General features: G+C 36.2%; 1 protein-coding gene across 1 annotated transcript; it reads right to left on the bottom strand.

Annotated features, from left to right (window-relative positions):
- Positions 1 to 4,715: 4,715 nt before the first annotated feature.
- Positions 4,716 to 12,245, bottom strand: RANBP1 (RAN binding protein 1; the record flags this gene model as incomplete). The annotated part of the gene is made up of 5 exons (XM_009584994.1): positions 4,716 to 4,969; positions 5,932 to 5,997; positions 7,977 to 8,105; positions 10,110 to 10,267; positions 12,109 to 12,245. Coding segments are annotated over 5 exons (615 nt in total), but the record flags the coding sequence as incomplete, so codon positions are not given.
- Positions 12,246 to 13,502: the final 1,257 nt, after the last annotated feature.

Below are 13,502 nucleotides of genomic sequence, written 5' to 3'. Positions count from 1 at the left end.
TCAAAGATTTAGTTAAGGTTAGTGAAAGACTGGTAATTCCTCTTACTTATATTTTAAAGAGTAATTCTACCTAAATCGAATTAGGAAGACCTCTAAAGTAAATCCTAAATAAACCATCGTAAAAGCAAAAATTTAAAAAAAAAAAAGCTTTATACACACCTCACTTCACTAAACTAGTGCAAGTTTACACATAGACAAGACCTCAGCAATTTAAGAACACTTGGAAATTAGTTTGGCTAATCAAAATTAAGACACAAGCTTGCCATAGACAGCTTAGAAAATACAGCTTGCTAGAAACAAGCTGGACCAGCCAGAACTGATAGGTGTACTGGGGACAGAAGGACATAAATGAAGACAGCTACAGAGACTTAATTAGAGAGAGTTTGTGGTTTTTTTTTAAATAACCACATCACTGTTTAAGTACTCAGCATTGAAAGCTGATGGCAATCTGTACAGGAGATAAAAAAAAAAGGCAGTTTATAATGTTATCTCCCCCACAATCTCCATTTCTACACAAATAGTTGCAATTCAATATTAATAAGGTATCAAGTTGAGTTTTCTGAACTCAGAATTAGGTAAGTCTTTTCATTAGAGAAAAGTTTCTAGTAACATTAAACTTTTTCATTAGGTTATTCGAGGGAGTGCATTGAGAGATGAAGCAGCATAAGACATAGCATTTCTGTTGTGGGAAGTCGGAGTTCAGCACGGCTCCTCATTAGCCATAGAGCACAGCACCCACCTTCTGGACCTGACAGATTCTCAGACTGGGAAATCCTTACTCCTAACTGGTACAGTTGGCCTGGGCTGCAGGTGCTCCTTCACAGGCAGCGAGTACTGTTCAGGCTGCGGGGGCTTTCAGAACCAAATACCTCCCCACACACCTACACAGAATACCAAGTGAGAAGAGAGATTGTATACCTGCAAACCTCACCCCTCCTCCTCCTCTTGTCCACAGCCCTATCACAGTTCTTCCCATGATGAAGGTGTATGTACAAATTAATCCCTCATTTTTCAGTTAAATCCTTCAAATTTTTAAATTAAACAAGTTCCAAGACATTTAGTAACAAAATTGAAAGAACTATTCAAACTCGTATTTTTGCCCTTTACATACAGGTATTTCTTGAGCATGTTGCATCAAAAATAAAGATTCACAACATTCTCATGTCTGCATAGTGTTGAGAAGAATTTTAATTTTCTGAGTTTTTGGTATCACAGAGAACTTGTGTTTGATACAAGCTACGTTATTACACAGGAAAAAAAATCATCATTTACAGTGTTATAATACAGCAAATTGGGATGTTTGCAATTTGTAAATGAGACATTTAGTATAACTAATACAAGCTCATTCCTGGAGAAAAAAAAAACCACTATTAGTGTAGTCTTCAAAATAATTAACACGGGATTTAGAGAGAACAATTTTGAATTCATTTTTATAATAAAAAACTTAAGTCTTTTTTTTTTTTTTAAGACCTTAGCTACCTGTTAAGAAGATACTATTTTGATGCTCATCAAAATTTAACTATTTCTAAGTTAAATTGATTATTCAGGTGTCCTCAGACACTCATCTATCGAGTTTTATGCATACAAAACCATTAGTACCAACAAAGGCTGGGTTATTAAGCCTGGCTATATAGCATCGTTCTGCACTTGAAGCAAGCAGAATTTGTACAAATTGCAGACTTCAGCACCTGACAATGCTTTAATAATCCTATTGTAGTTTCCATTTTTACCAAAAATGGATTAAAACCTCTTGGAAGTCTTCACTTATATGTTCTGTAAGATTCAGCCATATTCTCAGTAACACTGTTACTGAAGTTAGAAGTGCTTAAAAAGACTTTATTCTCTAGCAGCTGCATTAACAAAACTCTATTCCCCATTATTTTAGTCTACATTTAAACATGCTAGGAGTTACCTTGCCTCACCGGGAGTAAAAAGAAAGTAGCCACTATTCAACTGCAGGTGTTAAAATAGCCTAGAATCCAATTTGTCTCTAGAATCCTAGAGACAAATTAAGGCGCAACACACCCCTATAAAGTGCAGAAATTAAAGATTCAGTGAATTTCCGTACTGTGTCTGAACAATGAATTAGAAAAGTTTTTGCATGATCTATTTTTACTATGACACGATACCTTCAAACAGGTTCAGACATTTAAATCACACTGAAGTTATTGCCATTTCAGAAACAAGTATAAGGCAACTGACGTATTTTAGTAGTTGCCCACAAATTCAGGAAGGAATTGTTGCATGACAAGCCTACCTTTTTGTCAAAGGACTATTTCAATTTTTCAGCCAAGTTATTATTTTAAGACTCTCTATTGCCTGGCAAGACAGGCCAGGTTCTATCCTCTCAATAACCCTGTTAACAGTGAAGATGGTGGGAAAGTATGAATACCTGGTGACCTGGGCAGGGGGGACAAGAAGACACTACATCAGCTAGAACTCTAGAATACTCACTATACAGTAAGCTACAAAAACATTTCAAGGACATCTCTTGGTAGTCTATGTTACATATAGGAAAGTTTATCATTAGAATGACTTACACAAAATAAGCCTTATTTCATCGAGATCAATTTTAAAAATACTTACTGCTTTTTAATTTGTAGAACAGCACACCTATGGCTTCTAAAGTGATCAGAACATTGACTAACCATCCTTTAGTTTAGAAGACTAAGACATTCTTCAGCCAAATGCTATCCAGAGAAAATTATTTTACTTAGTGGTCCCTCATAACTTGGCTCTTTGAGATTGCAGACTTGCATTAAGGATGGTTGTAATCCATGAACATGGATCAGTTAATCTAAACAGGAACAGAAATGTCTTGAAATCATTTAAGCATGCATGAGTAAGTAAAGAGGGGAATAAGAGAGGGTAATAAAGTTAAGCAGGAGTCATCAATATCTAAGATTAAGACAAATTAAGTCATTCAAGTGTTTCCTCCCCTTTTCTGTACAATGTTTGACAATGAAATCAAACTCACCCATTTTGCTGCCTTCATCATTTTGCCCCTGCAGGCTAAAAATGCATTCCCAGTAAGAGTTCTTTAAATAAAAAGCAAATCCTTTAAATGAAAATTTAAATTTATTTTGAAAATTTTAAATGTAATTTCTATCAATTTAGACAACACTGACATTATCAGATCAGAGAATTTACAGTGACTCATGGATAAAGAATTGGCTTTTACATCCAAATGTTAAGTACTTCAGAATAGCTTTGTCTTGTTATTTCCAAACCAGAAACACTAAAGAGCATTTTATTTTGCCTTTCAACCATCTTTGTTAATTAACAGACTTTTGATATCTGCTGTACTTGAAGGGGAACATGCACAACACCAAAGGAATTACTTTGTTTGAATGGAGTACCTTAATTACAGTTCCAGATTTAAGTCTAGTTCATTATAGCATCAAAAGGCAGTGCTAAGTAGAAAGACAAGATTTTTTAAAAAATGTATTTTCCTCAGGTAGACTGCAGAGCCTGACCTACTTGGAAAGCCTCTTTATGAAGATAAAAAGGTCTTGCTATGCAATGTTAACACCATACAGTCTTAAAGTTTAGCAAGTTTTGTCCAGTTTTCATAATTATTTTGGAAACTGTATTAAAAAATTCCATCGCTCTCCTAACACTATCCTTGCATTAGTGGTTAATAACAAAATTCCATTAATCTATCAGACTTTAAAATTGTGTCGTTTTTATTGCTTACTATAGTTTATTTTCCTACTCTCTAGCACTAACTTGAAACCGGATAAACAGAAAACATTTGCAGGGAAGAGATTTGATCAGTTTGCCCATTCTGGCAAGGAAAGAGCCCCTCAAGTGCGTACAACACAATTAACTGTTCCAAAGTGAGTATCAGACCGCCACTCTCCACATGGGACAGCCTCCCACCATGCATCTTAAAAGTTCAGAACCCCTCCAATTTGTAAAAGCAATGCAAGCTCCAAAGCCCTGAAAAAAAGCTTATCAATTTTAGAGTACAACTGTTATGATATGCTGACAAGGGGAATCTCATAGTAAGGTACTCAAACAGTTAAGATTCCTTTGTATACACCTTAGTATAACAGGCTGCTGCTGCCTTCAGTCAGCAAGTAGCACATCACGGAAGATCTGGGACCACAGCAACAACTTTGTGCTAGGGTCAAGCATTTGTAATATTAACAAATTCGGGGGGGAGGGGGAGAGCAGAGATTTTGTTTTGCAAGAGGAAAATACTTCTCAAGTTTCACGTAATACATTTTCTCCTCCACTATGATTTTCACTGTCTGATGGAACATCATTAATAATGTGCCAGGAATGCTCTATCGCCTGATTCCAGGAGTCTGCTGCATTTCAAGAATCGCAGGCACATGGCCTGCTCAGGAACATACAGCAGAAAAAGTGTGAAAGGTCTGTTATATTAGTTTTAGAAGCCATATAAGAAACATGTATGCAATTTTAGTCTTCCCTGTTGGTAAAGTCTGTTAAGCTAATTAATCCACAGGTATGATGATATGTATCTCAACACCCAATGAAACAAGTGTATTCGTAAGCCTTTAAATTATATAGAAAACTCAGTTCTGTCCTCTGATGCTGTTTTCAAGTTTGTTTTATTCACTCTTTTGGATGACTATAAATAAGTGTTTCCACTATGGAAAAGAAAGTTAGCACAGTACATTTTCATGACTGGGGAATGGATTTTCTGAAGACATCTTCAAAAGGGCAAAAGCTTAGAAAAAACAACCTGAACGTTGAATTCAGTTCCTTATAAAGTCCCTTGTAAAAATTAAAAAAAGAAAAAAAAAAACAAAACAAAAAAAAAGAAGAAGGAAGAAAGAAAAATGTAAAGGAAAAACTGCAAGGCCCAGGATGATTTATTGCTTTTCTTCAGTTTTTTCCTTGGTCTCTTTCTTCTCAGATTCTTTGCTGTCTTCCTTTACAGAAAGCTCTTCTAGTTTTTCAGCAACTTTATCAGCACTATCATTTTTGTCTGTGCCTGCTAAGAGATTGATTAGGAAAAAAGTTACATACAGGCAGTAACGGATTTTTGAAAGAGTAGAGATGTGGAGGGTGAGGGGTGTGGGGAGAGACAGCTGGTATTTAGAATAAGAACAAAAGTAAAGAAATTCTCCACCGAGCACTGGAGTGATTAGTCCCATTTATCTTCCATTAGTAATTACCTCAGATGTCAGAATTCAAGAAGTACCACTTACATATTTTAATCACTTAATGAGGGCCTAATCATAGTAACTGAGAAACATGTAACATTTGGTCAGCTTTGCTGCTACCAGTAACAGACTCCATACAGTGTCCAGTCAAGTAAATGTCTCAAGTCCCTAGCTTCTTGCCTATCCTAACCACAAAAACAAAAGTTTGAAACTGGGGAACAGAAAGTTCTTAAGACTGAAAAATTCCGATCTAAATATCTTGAAGAGCATTGACTGCAGACCACTAGTAATCTGTACTTTAGAAAGATGGAAGTGTTTATTTTACATGGTGAGATATCTTGTCACATAAGCAATTCTACAAGGCGGTGCATTAATCTATTAAATAAAGAGAGACCTGTGAAGAAATGCTACAACTTCATACACATTAACAACTATAAAAATTAAGTATTCTACTTGCATGATTATATATTTCTGGAATTTGGAAAGGGGAACTGGAAGGAGGAAATATCACTGTGGTTGCAGTTCATTTGTGTACAATAAACCAGAAATGCTTCCTTAGTAGCCTTTCCAAAAAAGGAATGTCCCAACAGAACTGTAATAGCCTTCTACAAGAAAGAAGGCAATTGTCACTCCTGTGAACTATTACTCTCGCAGACAGAAAAAGCACCTGAACTGAAGACTGCAGTTCAGTACAGAGTGAGTCTGCTAAAACACAATGATACTCCAGAGGGCTATAACCACTCAAAGAGCTAGAAAAAGTGGCACGGTACTACACTTAGACTTTTAACCTTACCTTTCTTTGCCCTCTTGTCTACTTCATTCCTGCATTCTTCAAATTTTGCCTTGAATTTCTGTGCATCTGTTTCAGTAAAGATAGAATTTTTTTTTCATTAGTTTTACCTCCTTGAAACATTGAATACTTCCAATCTTGAGGAAAGATATCCGAGAAGTTTTGTGTAAACAAAACTTGTAGGCACTTATGAAGTAACCTAGTTTAAAATCATACAAGGTGCCATGCAAAATTCTTGAATCACATCTTTGTGCAGATGCAGTTTATTTTCTTTAGCAAGTCTATTAAAGCAGCTTATTTTGCAAAATATTTAAAACAAAGCCAGAAGGAGCTGTTTTGTAGTTATTGCAACTCCCAGCTGTCCCTAGCCTACAGGAATAAGAATATGATGTCAGAGACTGCTAATACGGCTATCTGTGTGCAAAAGACTGAAGATTAGCTTTGAACTACTATCCTTGTCAGCTACATTAGACCCTAAAAGACTTCCACATCCTTACCATAATTTAGAGATCTTTGCATCAAGAATGGAAGATAAAACCTGTTTCATTAGTATACAGCATTCAGATTCAATACCCAAAGGCTTGGACTCAAGCTACAATAGCTAAGGAAGCATAACCATTATGTTTTGGTCTAAGCCATCACTTGATTTAACAGTCACTCCAAGCAGTTGATCAAGTTACAGTAATGTTTCTACACAAGTACTACAAGCAACAAGACACAAAAGCGGATCAGGCAAGGTACTTTCTAACATCAGAACTATAAAGAAAGTAATTTGGTATGCCAACTTGGTCTTACAGACCACATGAGGTCACTGTTGCCCCGCAGGAATTCAGAAGCCACTATGAAACTAGTCCAGGAAGTATTTGTGTTGATTCCTTTTCAAGCATCTCAAAAAGGAAAGATACTTGAAGGGCATACTTATGTTTATTCACCTGTCATCTGCTTAGTCAGTACTGCAAAGGGTAAACAGGCAAAGAGGACTACTCCCTCAAGACAAAACACTCAATAAGCTGAACAACCTCTACCAGAAAGAGGGAAAGACTTTTCAAAGATGAGCAAATAGTTACCAAAACCCTTTAATTTCATATTTGATTAAGAAAGAAGCAAGCACTAAGCAGGTGGATCAGAAACATTTATTTGGCTAAGCATGTTGGAGACTTGAGGAAAAGGAAGCAAGCAAGATATACTAAGTTCTTCCTAGACGTAGGCAAATCCATCTAGTTTTAAAATACACCGCCACTTTATTAGCCATCTAGCATGTAGGGGGAAGAAGCGGCTAACACACTAAACTTGTGTGGCAAATTGTAAAGCAGGAAATGCAACATTTTTCCTCTTTCATTTTGCTGCTTTTTTCAAGAAAAAAACCCACTACTTTGATTCAATCCTAAGGAGTTGGGAAAGCTACACTATCATTCAGCCTTACTAGCTGATCCATATGTAATTACAGACCTACTTTTTGTTCCAGTAATCAATGCAGTCACTCCAGAAAAACCCACCAACTAGTATGATAGTTGGGTTTGACTAGCACTTTTCACTGAGTGTTCCATTTAATCATAACAAAGATGATACTACATACTTCATTAATAGGCAAAGAAAAAAAAAAATATTCAGATGTTCTGCTAATGCAGATGGACCAGAAATCTCAGGTCAGCATTTCCTTGCTTCTAATGCAAAAATGTAATCTTAACTACGGTTGAGCACGTGAGATAAATGAAAGCAAGCTGCATGTATTAATCTCTACCCCACAGTATTACTGCTTTTAGTTTTATTCTAATTGGCATTACACTTGCATGAAATGGCTTAAGTTAAAAAAAGTGCCTAGGGCAGAAAGCTCTATAAATATTACTGGAAACCTAATTATTACACTGTTTGTCAACACATATGGTTAAGTGATTAAGTGACTTGTCTCAGTTAAAGCAGTAATTAGCTAACGCTATCATGCAGTGGTAAGATACAGCGTATCTGCAACAATGGTTTACAGTAGTGTTTAGACATGTCTATAGTATAACAGTATACAGTCAATGTAAGTTCAGTGCCAGTCCACTCACTCTCTGCATTTAAAAATCGGATTGCCAGAAGTTCAGGCTTGGGGCTTTCATCTGCAAAGTCAGCATGTGTGTTCCAGACCCATGCCCTGTCGCTCCCAGCATTAGGCTTCAGCTCCATTAAGGGTGTGACTGAAAAGAAAGCATTAGAAGATGTACACAGCACAACAGTAAATGTTTTCCACACCAGCCTCCATAAATCTTATTGACAACTGGCTGCAATGGTTATGTAAAGCACTTTCCACAGGATTACTTTTGGATAAATACAAGATAATGGTGCCCATACGTATTTTTCTTTACATCCTCAAATAACATGATGCAAGACCATTACTGTATAAAAGAATGCTAGATTCCCTATTGTTAAGAAACTGAGAGTTTGATTCAATTCTCATTTAAAACAGATGACTAATACTGAGAGAGATGCAGTCAATAAGCATACCTCTGAAGAACAGTCAAATGGTTTAAGAGGAAAAGGCATCCAGACAGACAAACAGCATTCATTCTTCCTTTGCACACCAAAAATACTACATAGTACAAAAAATTATTATAAAAAAGCATTATTCCTACAATTAGTCATCAAATCAGGTTCATTTCTTTCCCATCAGTTTAAAGCTCTACTACAAGGTTATTATAGAATTCTGCAGTGCTCAAGATGTGCACAGCATATTTTCAATCTATCTGATCCTTCCCAGTACATAGAGCCCTTTCCCTCCAAGACGCTATAATTACTTCACCTGACTGACTGGAGAAGTTGGAATGTTACTTCTCACACTACTCTAAGACTTTTTGCACTACACACATGCAAAGTTTAAGCAGGGCTTTTTTTCTCCCTGACCCCTGGGTCCTTTGTTTAGTTTGGGAGAAATCTGAAGAGTCTACTCACTTTTTTGCATTTTTTTAAATTTAGAGATCAAATTACATTTTGTTTCATTTAATGTTTTGCAAAAATGGAGTCCTTTTGTCTGCCTGTGAGTCAGCATAAATTCAATAAAGAAATCTATACTGAAAGCAGTTTTTCCAGGAAAAAAAACTTTTGACATGAACACTATATATTTATAAATTCTGTTTTGCATATGTGCAACATTTATTTTCCTGAACAAAAGGCTTATTCTTATTGGTTGCTTTCATATTTGCCATTTCATTTACTAAACAGGAACACCTGTGTCCTCTGAATAGTCTAACTTTCTGAAGAGATCTACCCAAAGAAAAGAAGCGTTATTGCTTCTGACTTCAGATTTGTATTAAGCTACTTCAAACAAGTTATTTCTAGTTATCTAAATGTAGTTTAACTCCACAGAATACTATATACTCTTCATATAACACCCTGAGTATTACCAAAGCAAGCAAGTAACAAAGTATTACCAAATTAGTCTACTTGTTGCTAGTTATATTGACTTTCAAGTCTGTCTTGCCCTTTCATGTTTATTTTTATTCAAAGAGGATCAGAGGAACAAACCTCTCCTGCTCCATCAGCTCTCAACACACATTCTTTTTGAATGAGTGAGCTGAATATACCACATTCATTTCAGTTTATTTCACAAGCAGAGAAAGGCAGCCTCAGATTAGTTTAGCACCTCAGTATCTGTTTTCTGATGGTTAAGCAACTGCTTCCACCAATTCAAACATTTACCTCAAAGTAGTAAGTTATTACATGACTGCTTATTTCTCATTCTTTTATGAAAACAAGCCAGCTTACGTTAATTTCTTATCCTAAACAGTATTAAGGCCTACATTTTCTACACTCTATTAATCATTAAAAAACCACACAGACACACATTGGGAGCAATCACATAATGTCTGTCTATCCCAGCTAAATTTCAGAAGTTCTTTAGAACACTGTCAGTCTGAAGAATAGAACAACTTTAAGACTCAGCCTTGCAGGCAATCACCAAAACCAGCTACAGCTTCTTTCCATTAATAAAAATAAGCACTCATTGGTTTTGATGCTTGTAGCCTTGTGTGCAGAGCAAGAGACAACTATATTTACAGTTTAATATAAATTTGATGCCTGTTTAAAGACATAGAGCAATTCTCTAGCTGCCACTAAAAAGCCACCGAGCTCTTAATCTACAATGTACAATTCTACAAGCTTATTTTTTAAAACAAAAATAGGAAGTATAGCAATGTATAACATACTATAATGGTTTGCACAGATTTTTAGGGTTTTATCCCTCCTCATGAGGAGGCGAATTGTTCCCTTCTCCTTGTGTTTCAGGAGTTTTACATCACCAGTTCCTCGTTCTTTCCATTCTGGAAGATCATTCTCAGATGCAAATCGGAATAACTTTGCTCGCCTTGAAGAAGAGAGAATTTAAGAAGTTAGCCTGCACGTAGAAACATTTATCAAAACAGCATACTCGACTGAACGGTACAGTTGTTTTATCAAAGCCACACACAAGAAAGAAAACAATTCCTTCTGTAAGGTTCCCTGTTCTACTCCAGGATACAAATTCAGAAACAGATACGATAAATTCAAATTTAATAACAAACTATTAGGAATTATGTAATAGCTGTACTAAAATTCAACAGGTTCTGGATACACTTTTGGGGGATGATAAACATATTTGGTGTAGGCAACCTTTTAAATTACGTAGCTAATTAACAGGTTTTGCTACATCTTAGATGTATTATGAATACAACTGCTCCATCTAACCGTCAGTATTTATTAATTCAAGAAATTGAGCAGCTTGAGGCTAAGTAAAGACTCTTGTATAATTCCAAGCCCAATGTTTGATCAACTGTTAACAAAGTGCCTCACCCTCTAGAGTCACTCACTTCCTTTTAACTCCAAAAACCTAGTTGTTGCTATTCTTACATCAGGAATAAAGGAAGCTTAGTGCTGCACTGCAGTGCAACATACCTGCTTCAGAACAATCTTCCAGGATGCCAGTGTGCCAAAAGAGAAACAGGAGTAGTTTGGGACATTAGTCAAAACTGACCCAAGAGACGGTCTTAGCTCTGCTAGTGAGGAGTTTAGGATGCTGCTATAGGAAAGGAAGCACCTGCTCACACTACACGATATATATAAAAATACACTTTTCTATAAAAGAGCCAGGGATAGAGACTTGTAATAAGCCAGGTCCTTCAAGAGAAGGTGTCAGATGTTGGAGCAAGCTACTCTAACAGATGCTCTGATGCAGATGAACTACTTTGTTCCAAAGCAAACCCTTTCTTCCAAGTCCAGCTGGCATTCAGTAGGTGATTCCCCTAAGTTTAGCTATCAGAACAACCAGCATTCAAAAAAAGGATTCCTTTCCTCCTTCACCCCTTTGTAGACATAAAAATGAACCTACAGAGCACTGGAACTTACACTATTATTTCCCCTCCTCCTTTTTAAATAAAAAAATTTCTTCTTCCATCTGATTCTGCACATCAGATGTACAGAGAGGCCTAATGGTCAGCCATCTCACCGTGCTGCTTGTCAGAAACTGACCATTGCTTTAGTTTTCACCAGAATCTGTATAAGGAGAACTCAAATCTCTCTTCCAGATGAACAATACCTTTCTGCGATTAAGAGAGAGCAGTATTTTTTAAACCTTTTTAAAGCAAACACATCATGGATCAAATTCAAAACACTTCTTAAGCCTTTAGCTGATGTGTTTCTTCAGGCATATCATACCTTAAGCAAGATCTTAAGCAAGCTATGCTGATCTGACAGTAAGCCCAATCTAAGGATAAAACTATGTTTAAGACAACAGAAAGTACTGCCACAAATGCCCCAATATTGTACTGCATCTATTGCTTTTATTGTTTCAGTATATCATACATCACCCTTTACAACTGGGGATGCACAGCAGCAACACTATATACACCTCATTTTTTCCCCCAAGAAATTGTGATCACATAATTTCAGACCTCTAATTATTATCCAAGTTAATGTTTTCTTTTAGGCTAAACAATACTAATACCAGATTCATAATATCAGCTCCCTTCTATTGTTCCAGGTTTCAGAGTTTCTTGGGGAATTATTATCAATCATGCCCCCACTCAGTCTCTGCCACCACAGTATATACCAACCAACTTTGATTACCACTTCATACACAGAGATTCCCAACAACTTATCTAGCTTTTAATAAACACATTCAAGTTTAAGCCTAATAAACATTTAGATAATATACAGAAATATTCTACTTACATCTTAAAGAGTTCTTCCTCATCCTCTTCCAGAGTTTTTATTTCTTGCTCAGGAAGGGAAACTATGGGCTCAAACTGAGGATCATGGTTAGAATCATCTGCATTTTCAGTAGAAGTATCATGCTCCTCATGTGTTTCCTGGAGAGAAAAAAAAAATAGAAAAAACACAAAACTTGCTATGTACTTAAAACGTGAAGTACTCATATCTGTGTTTAAAATGAAAACACTTATGACTATTCAGCAATTAGATCTTAGTAACTGAATACCCTGTAACAATAAAGAAAAAATATTATAGCTGAAAACAAATGGCTTTAAAGTCAGCATACAGTTACACCAAGAAAAAAAAAAGTGCTCTTGCAGTGCTAGATGTTTTAGTCCTACCACTCTTATTAGTTGTGCCGAGGCTCGGCCTTGGAGCAATAGCTCTCGGTTATGGAAAAATAATTTCTTCAACCATTTTTCCTATATAATGTGTTTTATGCTACTAAAGCACTACTATTTCTTAGTGGCTAATGACCTATCCTTAATGGGAAAAAAGAAAAAAACCACAACACCAAAGCAACCACCTACCCCAGCTTAAGGGACACATTACATCCAGAAGTTCATTATTCTAGTCTTATGCATGAGAATCACCCACAATCAAAGGTATTTTTGAAGCACAGTTGCAACACTCATGAAATAATATAAGTTTTTTGCTCTAAGACTCTTTGGGGAACTTTAGGTTATAGGTAAATGGCCAAAATATTACTTCCTATTTAGTTATTTAGGAATTTGTCAGAGCATTCATTAGCTTAAAAATTATTTTTAGTATGTGACTAGTAAATGATAAACATCTCTAATACTTCATGCACATGCACTGCTAAGAAGCATTCAGTAGAGAAGCCTAGAAGGGAGATTCATCTGCAAGTTTAATGAGGCCACAAACAGCTATCTCAGGTCAACGGAACTGATTTGGGGCTTTTTATTGTTGTTTGAATAACAGAGAAAGGAAAGACAGTCTATGCATCGAAGGCACCTAAATCTTATTTTCACTTTACAGATGAAAGAGTCCACTCCTACAGGCTCTATTTAGAATATCCTTTACAGAGCAGGTATACACCCCACAGGCATAAAGCAACTGAAATGAAGCAGTCTATTTTTACTAAAGGGGGGGGGAGGGGGGGAAGAAAAAAAAAAAAGAAAGAAAAAGGGACAAGGGGGAATTAGGTAACAAATGTTGCAAAATAAATTCTGGTTATGCCAACAACATCACACCAGCCATCACTAGTTTTATGTTTCCAGTGTTCCAGTACACAAGAAAAAAAGGGAGAGAGCCATTAAATCACATCTGTTTTCAAGAAACAGGAAAAGAAACATTGGCCAAACTTTTATATATTGTCTTCTTCAGCAGTAGCA

This window comes from Fulmarus glacialis, unplaced genomic scaffold (assembly GCF_000690835.1).
Source record: "Fulmarus glacialis isolate BGI_N327 unplaced genomic scaffold, ASM69083v1 scaffold11079, whole genome shotgun sequence".
NCBI classification, from domain to species: domain Eukaryota; kingdom Metazoa; phylum Chordata; class Aves; order Procellariiformes; family Procellariidae; genus Fulmarus; species Fulmarus glacialis.
The sequence above is the reverse complement of the archived record's forward strand: the minus strand, read 5'-3'. Positions and strand labels throughout refer to the sequence as shown.